Consider the following 16,070-nt stretch of genomic DNA (forward strand, 5'->3'; position numbering starts at 1 on the left):
AACACTAACTTGAGAAACATCAGTAAGGCCCATTGAAATGGCTCGGCAGGCAAACACGCTTGCTGCCAAGCCTGACAACTTGAGGTGGATGCCTGGAATTCACATGGTGAAGGAGAGACCCAACAGCTCTGACCGTCACACAAACACCTTGGCACATGCGTGTGCACCCATGCACACATTCATACACAAGTCAATATGAAAATTGTCTTAAACATCAATAGATATTTTTACATCGTTTTTATTTCATTAATGAAAATTACAGAAGTGCTGACTTGATAGAACATATTCACATTCAACTTTCACATTCACAGTTTGACAGGTCAGTGAATGCAGAATGCAGAGGAACTGCTCTGGTCTTTATACACAGCAATACTGCATTCTTGTTTCCAAAGTTGATTCCAGTTCATTTCTTCTATCATACTGTACAGTGTCATTGTTGTTGGATGAATAGGACCACAGTAAGATGGAGACAGTGGTCCCCACGCTTAGACCAACATCCAGCCAGTTGGGTTGGTATTCGTAGAACTTCGAAGGTGCTGAAGGATGAAGAGAGACACCTGCCGACTGCTCAGGAGCCAGCAGCCACCAGAAGGGACTCAGCGGTGTGGACAATGTCACCCTGCTGGAGGATTTCACCTCATCCCTCTGGTCGCTGGTCCCAAAGCTAGCTGTTTTCACTGGAATGTCTACCGTGAACACCGTTTTGTATTAATGAGTAATTACTCCACATTATTGTTTACCCCACTGTACTGCATATCTCTTAATCTATTTTTGAGTCGTTTTTTTCCAACTTCTAGCCATCTTAACCACCAATTACAGAAGATCTTGTAGCACAAATTTAAGAAACTGGAACTTGTAGGTCAAAGGGTATGCAGAATTCACATTTTCTGAAATCTTTTCAGTGATGATGGGAGCATAAGTATAGAAGTGTATTTGGGGAGGGTATTTTGGTAATACCTTGCTGATACTTAAAGTACACACATACTTTTATCAAGATAGACCACTTGTAGGAATTTATTCTGTAGTAATTATCACTATCTATCAAAAGGGACATGGACAAGTTGTAGCACTGTTTGTCATGAACATTTTAGCTTATTAAGATGGCCACCACTGCGGGGTATTTGTTATTTGGTTAGGTGATAGCTAGCTAATCTTACTGAAGTATTGGTTTGAAAGACATGGAAACTGCTGATGTCTACAACAGACTGGTACTAATAAAAGGACTTTTATTTGCAGAAATCACTTTTTGTTCCCTGGAAGCACCTGGTCCAACATAGTAATAGAGTGCTTTTTGTATGTCATGTCCTACAGCAGAGTTGTAGTGCAACCGAGTGGGTGGAACGGGGCAGTGCTGGACTCCAGAGCGTTCCCTGGATATCTGAGGAAGTAGATGGAATGGATACACTTGTTAGATGCTTGAGAACTAGAGCAGAGAGTTCTCAACCTTCCTAAGGCTTCGACCCTTTAACACAGCTCCTCATGCTGCGGTGACCCCCAACCATAAATTATTTGTGTTGCTACTTCATAGCTGTACCTCTGCTGCTGTTATAAATCGTAATGTAAATATCTGTGTTTTCTGATGGTCTTAGGTGACCCCTGTGAAAGGGTCATTCGGCTCCCCAAGGGGTCGTGACGCACTGCTAGAGGAAGACACAGATTACCAATGTCAGGACTGAAGGGGGCGGCACACGGCAAGGCCTGGGTCTGGCCATGTCCTGGTTTCAGTGGTGGCTTCAGGCTGTATATGGATGCCAAAACTGACCTGGTTGTGTGCTTTATAAACGTGTGTCATCTACTGTCTCTCGGCCACGTCTTCAGGGCTCTCTAACAGGGCAGCTATTACTCAGGGTAGAGCCATGCTTTGGGAACTGCTATGAATACAGTCTTAGTTTGAAGACATCGGAGCAGATTGGTGTCCGTATCCAAGGTGAGAACATCTGTGTTTGCCGTAGAGACTTGCCTGAGTTTTTCCCAGCCATTTTCTTCATGAGCTCTGGTAATTTTAAATGACGCTGTTTATTTCTCATTTCTGTGGGAGTTGTCGCTCCTTGTTTGTTTGTTTATTTTACAAGACAGGGTTTCTTCTGTGTAGCCCTGGCAGTCCTGGAACTTGTTCCGTTGGCTTTGAACGCCCAGAGATGCGCCTGCCTCTGCCTCCCGAATGCTGGGATTAAAGGCGTGCGCCACCACCGCCGCCTCCTTTCGTCACTGTTCACGTTCCACTGGAACACGTGTCTGCCCCACCCCTCTCTCTTAGACTAGAGACTCACCCTGTAGGTCAGTGAAAGTCAAAGACCACGATATACTGCAGGTAGGCTGTGGCGGTAGAAGTTACAGCCAGCCTAACACATGCACCTTTGGGAGCTAACTGCAGCACTCGGGATCTCACTCAAAAGTCAGTCCCAGGGTGCCGGGGAGACCGTCCGGTAGGTAAAGTGCTTTACTGTGCAAACCTGAGAACCTCAGTTTGGAACCCGCAGCATGTGCGACCACGTTCATTAGGCCTCTCCCTGCCACGGTAAGCAATAAAAGCTGAGACCCCCTCAGAGGGAAGGAAGCCGCAAAGAGGACTCGAGACCGGACCAGCTCTCCCAAAGAAACAGAAACCAACCAAGCTGCCCGGAAGAGGTTTAGAAATGTCGCCTGGAAAGGATGCTCCAACCTAGTGAGCTGATGCAGGCGGCGGTGTGGTCCAGGTTCCCCGCTCCTGTGAACTGCGACCCACGCTGGGGGTGGGGTGTGTGTGGGGGTGCGCCTTGGTAATTCATCTGTCTTCCAGTCATTTCTGCTCCGCTAAGTAACCCCTTGGCCCATATTCCTGTAAATAAATCAAACTCATTGGTCGCTTAGTTGGACTTGGGTGGTATCCATACTTTGGCCGTGCGTGGGATCCCTGTCTGGAGTGAGTATGTGTGTGTCGTGTCTCTGGAAATTTTCCTGACACGACAGTCCCAGATTACACCAGATCACAATATTGCCCTGTGTTTACAGCCAGGTTTTCATAATAAACTTCCCAACTAGAAGCTTCAAGTTATCATAGGAATAACATACACTGCTCATGAAAGCCGTATGTAACTTCCACTAAGGCTAAGACTGAGGGCCACGGCTATTTCTTAACCTCACTGGAATTAGAGCAGTTGGGATTGCCTTGCTATGACAATAATAACGCCAGTTAAGTAGCAAATTAGTGGTAACAGTTGACTAACCCACAACAAAAATTATTTAAGTACTCTTGGAACTTGAGGCAGGAAGAGTACCAGGCCACCATGAGCTACATGGAACATTGTTGAAAAATTAAAATGGGCCTGGAAGAGATGGCTCAGTGGTTAGAGCATTTGTTGCTCTTGGAGAGGACCAGGTTTGCCAGCACCCACGTGGTAGCTCACAACCGTCAGTAACTCCAATTCCAGGGGATCAGACGCCCTCTTCTGACCTCTGCAGGCACTAGGCATGCGCGTGACACACATGCATTCAGGCAAAACACCCACACATATAAGTAAAAAAAACCAAATTTTAGTTTTATTGTCGTTATCTGGGTTATGGTATTTGGGACAAAATCTGGCAATTTTTTGTTGTTGTTGTTGTTGTGTTTTCTGAATAAAGCAAACATAAAAAGAAAAGCACCAACAAAATAACAATTTTGTTTGTTGCGTGTTGTCGCCTAGACTAATTACTTCAGAATCCTTCCGTTCTCCTGAGTTACGGTGGGTGGAGAACTTGGATGGCGGGTGCTCCGGGCACCCAGGAGAGCAGGCTGGCCAGCACCGGCTAGGGATGGGCTGAGATAACCCGTGCTGATCTGGGACCAAATGATCACAAGGGAAATCCAAGCAGCCTTAAGAAGGCCGGCAGGCCCCGGCCGCGGGGATGGGTCTTGTCTGGAGAAGGCTCGGAATTCCGAGTCCTGCGGGTCTGGGTTCGGGACCCCGGGTTTGCTCACGCGTGGCCGACCCGCGCCCAACGCTCGCCGGGCAGCCCGATGCGCAGCGTCCGCATCGGCGTCGGCCTCCTGGCGGCCCTGGCGGCGGGTGGCGCTGTCGCCCTGCTCGGCTACTGCGTCTACCTGGACCGGAGGCGGCGCAGAGACCCCGAGTTCCGGCGCTGCCTGCGGGACCGTGAGTGCCAGCGCGGCCGGCGGGAGGGAGGGCGGCCGAGCCCGGGCCGGTTCCCAGGGTGGCGCCCCGGGGAGGGGACCCGGGCCCACGCCATCCGGCGCTCCCAACCCGCCCGTGCCTGTGTTTGCAGGGAGAAGAGCTGGAGATCCCAAGGCCCAGGCGTGGGCCAGGCAGGTGAAGTGCCAAGGAGCCTTCTAGAAGCCCAAGGGGAGTCCTGCCAGTGCCGGACACCTGCTTCACCAAGCTTCAACCTTCTTTACAAAGGGGAAGCGAAGAAGGGAAAAGTCGGTTTGATAAGGACACAGTAGGAGCGGTGGAAAGATGGCTCAGTGGTTGGGAGTCCAGGCTGCCTTTCCAGAGGGCCTAGGTTTGATACCCAGCACCTACACGATGGCTCACAAACCATCTGTAAACCAGTCCAGGGGATCAAACACCCCCTTTTGGCCTATAAGAGGCACCAGGCATGTGCTCACAGATATACACGCTGGTTAAACACCCATACACATAGAAAATAATGTGGGGTTTTTGTTTTGTTTTTGTTTTGTTTTTTAGTATGAACAGGGCTCAATGCACATGTGTGAAGGATCAGTACTTGGGAGGCTGAGACAGGAAGAAGGAGTTCGAGGTTAGTCTGGGCCAAAAAAGATACTATCAAAAAAAGAAAGGTGTCTGTAAAGCAAATGTAGGAACAGGCACTTTTTTACTTGGAAGAAAGAAGAGAAACTTGCACGTCCCGTATAACCTCACAGAGTACATAGGTCCCCAAGCCAGCCAACAAGAAATATGATTGACTAGTTGAGATTTTATGTTTTTGTTTGTTTCTTTGTTTTGTTTTTGTTCTTTGGAGACAGGGTTTCTCTGTGTAGTTTTGGAACCTTTCTTGGAACTTGCTTTGGAGACCAGGCTGGCCTTGAACTCACAGAGATCCGCCTGCCTCTGCCTCCAAGTGCTGGGATTAAAGCGTGCGCCACCACCCGGAAAGCACTTTTACTGCCGAGCCATTTCACTGTCCTGTTTTGGTCACAGCTGCACACCTGCTGCCTGTGGGGGTCAGAAGAGAGCATCTGACTCCCTGGGACTGGAGTTACACAAGGATGTCAGCTGTCATGTCGATACCAGGGATTGAACCTTGGTCCTACAGAAGAGCAGCCAGTGCTCTTAACCATGGAGCTATCTCTTCAGCCGCACCCCCCCCATTAACAGTTTTTTTATTCATTCATTCATTCATTCATTCATTGATTCATTCATTCACTCATATGGGTACTTTGTCAGCATATACATCTGCACACCAGAAGAGGGCATCAGGCAGTTGTGAGTTGCCGTCTGGGTGCTCGGAATTGAACTCAGGACCTTTGGAACAGCAGAGAGTGCTCATAACCACTGAGCCATCTCCCCAGCCCCCAATTAACAATTTTTAAAGAGAAGCCGGTCATCTTGGTTATTGGCTCAGCTTTAGTTAACTCCCATGAGCTCAAAAGTGCAAGAGTCTCACTCCATCTTTCAGGTGGTCACCTGTGCCTACTTAAGGTCCAGTTATGTGTGAGACACTAAGGCTGAAGTTTTCCTGTGTCCACCTGGCTCCTACTGACCCAAGCAAACACACAGAGACTTATATTACTTATAAACTGGATGGCCATGGCAGGCTTCTTGCTATCTAGTTCTTATATCTTAAATCAACCCATTTCTATTAATCTATAAGTTGCCATGTGGCTTGTGACTACCGGTACTTTACATTTTGCTTTTCATGGCGGTCGGTGGCAGCTGGCAGCGTCTCCTGACTCAGCCTTTTACTTTCCAGAATTTTCCTCTCTCTTTGTCCCGCCTATACTATACTTCCTGCCTGGCTACTGGCCAATCAGCATTTTATTTATCAATCAATCAGAGCAACACATTCACAGCATACAGAAAGACATCCCCAGCAGGTAGGCCTGGCAGAGATAACAGTAACAGGGGTGTAAGAATCACCCCAAAGCAAGGCAGTGGACAAAGCCAACCCATGTAACAAGATCCTAGAAAAAACATTTTCAGTGTGGGATTAGTAGAGCGGCTATTCAGCTTGGTTGAGCTTAGTGTCTCTAAAATAGTCCTTGGCTTCTGAGTCCGCAGTTTGAGCCGGTTTGGGGGGGGAATGACACCTTTGTTCTACTCGGCTTCCGCAAGGCAGGCTCCAGGGCAATTTGTTGAGTCAGTCATCCGAGAGCACATCCTCACGTTTCCCAGTTGATGCTGTTTGGTTGCTTATGTTTTACTCTCTGGGATCTTCTGTCTCTTTTTGTGGGCCTGCCACCCAGTTCCCCAATAAATCACACACAGAGGCTTATTCTTAATTACAAATGCTTGGCCTTAGTTTGGCTTATTTCTTGCCAGTTTTCCTTAACTTAAATTAAGCCATCTGTCTTTTGCCTCTGGGCTTTTACTTTTCTCTATTCCTGTACAGCTTTCTTTCTTACTCCATTGTTGGCTGTGTGGCTGGGTGGCTGGCCCCTTGCATCCTCCTCCTTCTCTGGCTACTTCTTTTTTCCCCTCCCAGATTTCTCCTTCTGTATATTCTCTCTGCCTGCCAGCCCTGCCTATCCTTTCTCCTACCTCACTATTGGCCATTCAGCTCTTTATTAGATCATCAGGTATTTTAGGCAAAGTAACACAGCTTCACAGAGTTAAACAATGCAACATCATCAAAAGTAACACACCTCAAAATAATATTCCCCAACAATGCTGGGTGTTGACTTTGCTGGAACTGGTTTGGGTTCCCAGGGGTAAGCAGGCAGGTATAGATCCTGTATATGCACTGAACACAGAGGAGAACGCAGCGCATTGGAGTACATGCAGATAGGAGAGCATGCTAGGCAATGCTTCTCCTCATGGCCCCGCCCAAGGACTGCTCCTTCAAGCTGAGAGGAAATAGACTCCAGCTCATGATAGAGAGACAAGGTTCTGAAAAGAGATGCTAAAATAGGGAATATTTGTTGTGACTGTTTTTTTTGGGGGGGGGGTGGGGAGATAAATTTTTTTCTACATAAGGCTTTGGGGCTGTCACTGATCTGGGTCAAGAATGACAGTGAACTTGGGGTATGGAATCAGGGAAGTCTTCAGGGTTGAAGGTGCTGCACAGGCACAGGGATGCAGGGACTATGCCAGGGCCTGATCAGTAAGTCAGCTTGGCAAAGGGATCACTGGCGAGAACTGTGTCTGGGAAAGTTGAGCTGCGTAGGGACAGAATCTGAGAGGGTTTGGTGTGAGCCCAGGTTAAGGGATGCAGATTTAGTGGGAAACCACTGATGATTTTGGAGCAGGAACATTTTTAAAGAATAAAAGGGGAAAAAAAAGAAACAAAAACTCTCAGATTGATCAGGAATGGGTGTGCTAGAAGGATTAGAAAAGAAAAAAAGTTATTGCAGCCACATTGGGGAGCAGCAATAAAAATCACAGTCTCTGGTGATGTCAGGGGTGACTGAGCTGGCTAGAGCAGAGGCGACTTACCTGGGGAGAATAGGCAGGTCGTGCTCACTAGTTAGAGGATTGAGACAAGGAAAGAAAGAACAGAAAAGGAAGAAGTCAATATGTTGACTTTTAAGGAAGCACACAGGGAGTGTCCAAGGAGCAGGGCACATGTATAGAGAGAGAGATGCCTTTCCCTGAGCACTTTCACTTGGGCAGGGGCTGATACAGCTCGGGCCCTCCTCTGTCTCCATGATGGTTGCCTTTACACTTTGTGTGTGTGTGTGTGTGTGTATTAGATTGTTTCTTATTTATTAGACTAGGCTTCTCACAACCTTGTCTGGGTTTTACTCTCCACTGACTGTATCTAGACTAGCGTCTGGCACATTGTATTTGTCCATCAAATATCTGTTGAACATTGTTTGGGTAGGTGGAGGGCTAAAGACAGACAAGTCTGCATTTGAAATCATGAAAACCCAAAGGACTTCAAGTATGGTTGATGAAGAAGCAGGTCTTTTCAGATTTTTTTTCACATAATTCTTAAACTAACTTTTTCATTGTGTAGATGAATAAACCAAAACAAATATTCTCTCTTCATACCTCTGATGGTGTTTCCTTCCTCCTCACACCAGGACCTTCCTTTCCCACCTATACTCCACAGGTCCACCTCATTAGATCTATCTTGAGAAAGGAGAAAGTGCAGACAGAAGCCAGCCATTATGTGATGGGACATATCTGTAATCCTATTGCATTTAGGAATCTTAGGCAGGAGGACTGTCAGTTCAAGGCCAGCCTGGGTTGCATAGCAGAACTCCGCCTTAATAGGGCTGGGAGAAAGCTCATTCAGTACAGTGTTTGATCCCCAGCACCCACACTGGCAATCAAAAGCCGAGAACAATAGAACTGGATCTGGTGGAGGGTGCCTGAAATCCCAGTGCTTGGGTGGATCCTCTGGTTTCTATGTGCACGTACACACATGCACACTTGCACTCACATGCACAAACACAAACAAAACATGCAGAACAAATAGCAGCAGACCAAACCAGAAGCACCTTTGATGGTTCACACAGTCAGACATGGCCAAGGAAACCCTAACTGCACCAGCGAGTCTAAGAATGAAGAGTGCCTAACAGCACCTGAGAGCTTGTAGGAGATGCTGACCTCTGAGCCCTGGTCCGGGATTTCCTTTGCAGGTCTGGGTGGAGCCGAAACACTAGTTTCACCAGCACACTCAGTTGATTCTTTCTGGGGAAAATCAGAATGCCCTCAGGCTCTAGACCTCCACCCCTTTCTCCTTGGAAAAGCTTGCTCCCCTCCCAAAGTGATCTTAGCTGTCCTGAGATGTGTCGCGCTTCAGCCCCGTCAGTATTTACCTGCATGTTCCTGTTGGCATTTGGGCCTGTGTATTCACAGGTAAATTACTCCTTCTGTCTGTTTCGGCCTCTCCCATTTGTGGTGTCGATGGCATCTCTGCTGCCCTTAATTCATTTTGCATAAACAACCACCTCATCTTCCATACTCAATATTCAATTCTTATTTTTCTGTTTTATCTCATACCCCATTCTCATTTCCATTTCTTCCACGTTGACTTTGGATTTTCTCAGAGTAACTTCCCTTGCAAATTAAAGGCCCGCTGTATCTTGGCACACCGCCTTCTGTCTGTCTTCCTAAGTGTGACTACTAATTTATGGTTAAGTCCTATTCCATAGCTGGCCTTCAGTAACTGGTCGTTATTATTTCGGTTATATTCATTCTGGTATAATCTAAAGATTCCCTGGAATTTTGTGTTGTTCATGTGTTCATCAAAGGTTACTAACCTTCCTATCTCAAGTACTCTTTTCTAAGGAGCCATCCGATTCTCCACCCTGAGCCCCAAAGGCCATTAGATTGGGCGTAGGTTGTGCTACCAATCCTTTTATAGACTGTGGGGAGGGGCTGGGCTCAGGGGCCTTCATTCTAGTGGTTTCTAGACCTCGGCTCTTGCTAGTGCTCACTAAACATGTACCCAGTAAAACCTATCATCACTAATGATTCCCGTTTTAACTGACCTAAGGTGATCCCTTTTCAGAGCTGCCTGAAAGCCCGGCCCTAGGCACGGTAGCCTTGATGACGCCATCTGTGGCCTTGGCTGCAGCAAACCAAAGTGTTCTAGCCAGTCACCAACCACCATGCCACCCCACCCTAACCATGCACTTTGACCCTCCCTGAGAAAGTGTGTGAGTACGGAAGCTTTGTTAGCTCACTGACTGGGAATCACAAGTAAATGACAAAAACGGCCCCTAGTCGAGAAAATCACACTGCTGCATTACCAGGCACCGCCACTAACCCAGGCAGGGAATCGATCCGCAGACAAAGCTACCATCACTGTGTCCATACCTAGGTCTGCTATTCAAGGCGCGGCTACGAAAACAGGGACGAGGGTTACTGTGAGCATCTCAACTAACCGATGCCATGCTTTTCTCTTGTCCTCTGAAACTATAACTCCACGTTAGAAATTGATCAGAGAAACACTTGTCATCCATTGGATTTAGAGATGAGAGTTAAGAGGTGTCTTTCATGCTGTTTATCTTTGAGACAGAACTTCATTTTGTAGTCTTGGCTGGTCTGGAACATTCTGAACACAAGGCTCTCTGTCCACCTGCCTTTGCCTCCCAAGTGCTGAGAACACAGATGTGTCCACTAGCCTGGCCTAAGAGTCGCTTCTTTTTTAAATATGTGTATTTATTTGTTAAGAGGTACTTTAAAAATAGTAATACATTTTGAGAGCATCTGTATACCTTACATTCATTACTCATTGTTACATATTTTATAAATCCTTTAGTTATGGGATCCAGCAAGGAAGGAAAAACTCCAAGAATTTTTTTTGCAAGAGGTGCAGATGGGACAACTTTGTTTAGTTAGAGGTAAGAATAAAAACATTCTTTTGTAAGTTTTTTCTTTCTTTCTTTGTTTGTTTTTTCTAAGACAGGGTTTCTGTGTATAACCCTGGCTGTCCTGGAACTCAATTTGTAGACCAGGCTGGCCTCAAACTCACAGAGAAACGCCTGCCTCTGCCTTCCAAGTGCTGGGATTAAGGGCATGTACCCAGGGATTTTGTAAATTTTAAATCATTTTTCTTCAAAAACTATTTGATTCGCCAGGCATGGTGGCATATTCGTATGAGAGGCAGGAAGATTGAGGCTAGCCTGGACTATGACATAGAGAGGGGAAATAGAAAGGAAACACTGGTTAATATTTAATATCAGGCAAATTAGCTATGTGGTAACCAACTCACTTCAGTTGGGGCCAATAAGGACCTATACTTCATGACCACATGTGATTTAACTTGTACCCAATTCTAGAAGCACCTGTGAAGACCTCGCAACATTGTTACAATGTTAGTAGGTGATATCCACTCTGTAGTAATGCAGTAATGGGGTCTTGATTCTGGTGCTGAGTACAGCTAGGGAAAAGAGAAGGGGTAGCTGATAGTGATGGAGGGTCAGCGACATCTTATTAAGTATTGTCCTCAAGCGTTACAAGCTCCCTGCATATCACATCACCTGTTTTCTTTCTTTTTAATTTACTTAGGAGTGTGTCTGTGCACCACGTGCATGAAGTGTCCTCCAAGGCCAGAAGGGGGAGCCAGATCTCCTGGAACTGTAGTGTAACTTCTGTAAGAAGGTTGTGAGCCACTCAGTGAGTGCTGGGAATTGACCTGAGGTCCTCTGGAAGAGTAGCCAGTGCTCTTAAGCCCCACAGTTCCTGCTTTTCACTTCAAGAAATACCTTTGATTACATGTAATTTAATGTATGTGTGAACAGTAGGACAAACTATGCATTCTCTTTCTCTCTCTGTCCAACCCCTGCCCCAAGGTTTCTTTGTATGCCAGGCTGTCCTGGAACTCAGAGATCCATCTGCTTCTGCCTCCCTACTGCTGGGATTAGAGGCATGTGCTGCTGGGCCCTCTTTCTTCTTTTTTTCTTCAAAAGATCTTATGTATTAGACTGTATGTAAGTGGGTAGCATTATCCAGGACTTATAAAAACAAGGAGGAAGGGGCCGGAGAGGTGGCTCAGTGGTCAAGAGCACTTGCTGCTCTTGTAGAGGACCCGGGTTTAGTTCCCAGGACCCACACAGTGGCTAGCAATCCACAACTTCAGAACAGGGGAACTATTCTCTTCTGACCTTTGTGGGCCCTGCATGCATGTGATACACATACATACATGCAGGCAAAACACTCATATCTATGAAATAAATTCTTTAAAAAGAAACAACAAAAAAAAATCTTTCTAAACAAAAAAAGGAATCAAGATCCTGCACAGCTTGTAACAGTGCCCATGATTGTTACTCAGCTTGAAAACATGATAAATAATTTTTTGGGAAGGGGTAAAGCTCTTAAAACTATTGTACATTAATCACAATTTTAAAATTAATATTTTATTCAACAGCTTTCAGGTAGTCATTTTTAATTTTTTAAAACTTTATGTGCCTTGATGTTTTGCCTGCATGTGTACCTGTGTGAGGATGTCAGATCCCCTGGAACTGGAGTTACAGACGGTTGTAAGCTGCCATGTGGTTGCTGGCAACTGAACCTGAATCCTCTGGAAGAGCAGTTAGTGAACCATCTTTCCAGCCCCCAGATAGTCATTTTTTAAATGAACTAAAATTCAACTTCAAATTAGAACTGACATGGTGATATAAGAGTAACTCTACACATGCTAGTAGAAGTTATGCTAGATATCTCAATTTTTAAGTCCCAGTTCAATTTTCTTATTCATAATTTTATGTACTTTTCCTAAACAGGATTCCTCAAATTGAATAAACCAGGGGGTGTAGCTGGCTCTTTTACTCTGGGGGCTCACCACTCAGCTCCCAAATAAATACACAGAGACTTATTCTTACTTATGAATGCCCAGCCTTAGCTTAGCTTGTTTCTAGCCAGTTTTTCTAACTTAAATGATCCTGTTCTTTTTAACTACATTTTGTCTCTGGGCTTTTTACCTTTTTTTATTCTCTATTACTTCCTTTCCTTCTTACTCCATGGCTGGCTGTGTGTCTGGCCCCTGGCATTCTCCTCTCTTCTCACTCCTCTTTCCCCTGGATTTCTCCTCCTATTTATTCTTTCTGCCCATCAGCCCCATCTAGTTCTCTCTCCTGCCTTGCTATTTGGCTGGTCAGCTCTTTATTAGACAAATCAGGTGTTTTAGGCAGACAAAGTAACACAGCTTCACAGTTGAACAAATGCAAAACATCTTTACATCATTAAATATTCCACAGCATAATGAGTGCACAACATCTTCAACTAATATCCCATACCAAGGGGGCTCATAAAATATGGAGTAATTGCTAGCTGTGGATGTGTTTGCAATGTACCTCAGTGGTAGAACTTGAGTTCAAATCCTGATACTGCATGGGATTCAGACATTCACAAAGAACCACCTGGATGCTTCCTGGACACGGAGAAACTGAAATGGACAAAACTTTTCAGCTTTAATTTCTATTGAAAATGTGAGGAATTAAAATTTGAATTCTAAGTCAACAGGGGAAAATGTCAGGCTGTTTCTGTTAATAATGAACTGCACGTATGAGTGTACACTATATGGCCTAGGCATGCAGTAGGCTATTCTAAGTACACTCTTCAATTAAACCATCCAATGATGTCTGAGAACTAATGAACATCTCTGATGCTAACACAAAACTACATACATATTATATCACATTTTATTCCCAAAGAGCTATCACATAATAGTTTAAACTTACAGGTGAGTAAGGTACAAATTTGGGAATGATTGGAACAAAAATGCAAACTTGGGGTTTTTTCCTTCTAAAAAGTGGTGATCTTTTTTCATCAGAATGTGTAATTCGTGTTATATTAAGTCTTGTTTGGTGCTTTGATAATGCAGTTTATTTTTTAAAGCTTTAACCACAGAGGCAGTAGCTTGATGCCAGAATGACATAGTTCTAGGCCAGCCAAGGCTACATGGTGAGACCTTGTCTCAAAACAACCAAAATGGGGCTGGAGAGGTGGCTCAGTGGTTAGGAGCACCAGCTGCTCCTCCAGAGAACCCAGGTCCCATCCCCAGCATCCACATGGTGGCTCCCAATTGTCTAACTCCATCCAGTCCCAGGGGAACGCATGTCCTCTTTTGGCTTCTGTTGACACCCTGCATGCACACAGTGCACAGACACACACGCAGACAAAACACTAATACCACGCCAGATGGTTCAGCTCTCACACTTTACCAAACGTGGATGATCTACCCCGTATTACAAGACTGAAAAACCTTGCATGGCCACCCTCCACGCGTCAGTACAGAACATTGCCATGCGAGTGTGCATGCCTAAAGACGAGTAAGCTATGTAACCTCACAGAATTACTCACCCTGCGGCAGCCCCACATAAAGCCCAGTATTCCCCCTCACACTCGTGCTCTGGACTCATCAGTCATCACGTTCTTTTAGGATTTTTTTTTCCTTTTGATTTTTTGAGACAGGGTTTGTCTGTATAACAGTCCTGGCTGTCTGGGAACTTGCTTCGTAGACCAGGCTGTTCTCAAACACTCACAGAGATCCACCCGCCTCTGCCTCCCGAGTGCTAGCATTAAAGGTGTGCGCCACCACTGCCCGGCTATTTTTAGGATTTTCGAGACAGGGTTTCTCCGTGTAGCCCAGGCTGTACTAGAACTTGCTCCGTAGCCCAGGCTGGCTTGGAACTCAAAAGATCCACCTGCCTCTGCCTCCCAAGTGCTGGGACTAAAGCAGCGTGTCACCACCCGGTTGATATGCATTTACCTTTTAATGTTTGCTGCCTTCTTGATAATTTGTAGAATATCCATTTTAAAGAGTATTAAAATCTTGGCCTGAGCTCTGGAGAGATGGCTCAGCAGTTAGAGCTCCTACTGTTCTTCCCTTACAGAGTACTAGTTAGTTCATAAGAGGCTCTGGTTCTATTCCCAACATTCACATCAGGTACATCATAACTATCTGTAACTCCAGTTCTAGAAGGTCAGGTGTGGTGGCACATACCTTTAATACCAGTACTCAGGAGGCAGAGGCAGGAGGATCTCTGTGAGTCTGAGGTTATCCTGGTCTACATAGCAAGCCAGGACTACATAGAGACCCTACCTCAAAACAAACAGGACTCCCAAACTCCAGTTCCAGGCATTGCACTCATGTGTACACACACACTCATAGACCCCCACACATACACATAATTATTAAAAACAACCCTTTCCATTTTTTTTTTTTTTCTTGCTTAACATGTACCAATCTGTTTCAGGAGAGCCTGGAATAGGGATTGAACATCTCACCAATGCCCTTTTAGTGTGTGGGCAGCCGAAGGAGCTTCTGATGTTTTTCAAACAAACCCTCCCTCCTGAGGTATTTCAGATGCTATTGTACAAAATTCCCCTTATTTGCCAGGTGAGCACGTATTTAATTATCCTTGTGAAAAATTATCTAACCGTGGGGGACTTGATTACACAGAAACAATGACTGGATGTGGACTCCTCAAGGTCCTCAAGTAGTATCTATTTCTGGTTCTATTCTTTCATTAAGGTAAGACTAGCTTATTTTCTGTGTTCTACTATAGTGAACTGTGTACTTTGTTATTGTATGTTTTCACATTTCAATGTTAAAGCAGAATGGTACTTCTCACCAACTTGACAAAACACAGAAACAGCTTTGTGAATGTAAACACAGGCTAACAGTGCTCTGTAATATGACTTTAGATGGTAACTAATAAAGGCCACTTCGAAGCTCTTCCTTTTGCCAGTTCCATTAAAAAAACAAAACAAAAACAAAGTACTTAAACTTATCAGCTAGAATTTTCTGTGAATGCATGAATTTGCTTCAGAATTTATTAGCCATAAGATGGAAATTTAACTGGTTCATTTTACTCAATTGGTCACATTAGTTGTATGTTATTATTTACACTCAAACCATGCATGTTGGTGTGTGTGTGTGTGTGTGTGTGTGTGTGTGTGTGTGTGTGTGTGTGTGTGTGTATGTAAATGCATTCACAAAGGCACCACAGCCTAAGTGGAGGGCAGGAGACAACTGGGTAAGTCAATTGTACTGATGGAACTCAGGTTGCCAGGCTTGGAACTGAGTGCCTTTAGCTGCGGAGCCCTCACTAGCCTGGACCTCCAGTTTTTAAACAAACTGTAAGACTGTAATAGAGCGTGACAGTCATGAACATTTCCAAGCTAGCCTCAAAAGGGATGTTCCCTAAAGATTTATTAAAATGCAGCTAGGAGAAGAATGTGTAGTATCTAATGTGACAGGAGAAGCAAGGAAAAAGTGCCCTGAAATGATTAGCAAGTAACTGTTTTGTGTATTTGCCAGCAACTTGAGGCAGACATGTATGAACAGAAGTACTTAAAGGATGGTCCTGACTGAACACCTCAGCGCATCACAGCTCAGACAGAATACTGTGTTCTGTGCAGTAAAAACAACGCTCAGTGATACTTCCATTTATTTTACTTTTAGTAATAAATTTTTTCTATCTCGTACATGATTGGACACATATTTTGCTT

At 45.1% G+C, this 16,070-nt stretch overlaps 1 protein-coding gene and 1 long non-coding RNA gene across 3 annotated transcripts; one reads left to right on the forward strand and one right to left on the reverse strand.

Annotated features, from left to right (window-relative positions):
* Positions 1-222: 222 nt before the first annotated feature.
* LOC143268444 (uncharacterized) lies at positions 223-3,796 on the reverse strand. Its single transcript, XR_013044364.1, has 2 exons — positions 1,763-3,796; positions 223-536 (listed from the first exon to the last, which is right to left on the reverse strand). It is a non-coding gene; the product is annotated as an uncharacterized LOC143268444 (long non-coding RNA).
* A 90-nt stretch (positions 3,797-3,886) lies between these two features.
* Positions 3,887-16,046, forward strand: Tomm20l (translocase of outer mitochondrial membrane 20 like). Of its 2 annotated transcripts, XM_006990714.3 has the most exons (5): positions 3,943-4,115; positions 4,246-4,289; positions 10,375-10,456; positions 14,813-14,955; positions 15,880-16,046. In XM_006990714.3, exons 1-5 carry the CDS (start codon positions 3,980-3,982, stop codon positions 15,931-15,933), a joined length of 459 nt encoding a protein of 152 aa, XP_006990776.1. In that variant the 5' UTR covers positions 3,943-3,979; the 3' UTR covers positions 15,934-16,046. The 2 variants fall into 2 exon arrangements, with proteins under 2 accessions (XP_015864470.1, XP_006990776.1); XM_016008984.3 differs by having other exon boundaries at positions 3,887-4,115; positions 14,813-16,046.
* Positions 16,047-16,070: the final 24 nt, after the last annotated feature.

This window comes from Peromyscus maniculatus, chromosome 14 (assembly GCF_049852395.1).
Source record: "Peromyscus maniculatus bairdii isolate BWxNUB_F1_BW_parent chromosome 14, HU_Pman_BW_mat_3.1, whole genome shotgun sequence".
NCBI classification, from domain to species: domain Eukaryota; kingdom Metazoa; phylum Chordata; class Mammalia; order Rodentia; family Cricetidae; genus Peromyscus; species Peromyscus maniculatus.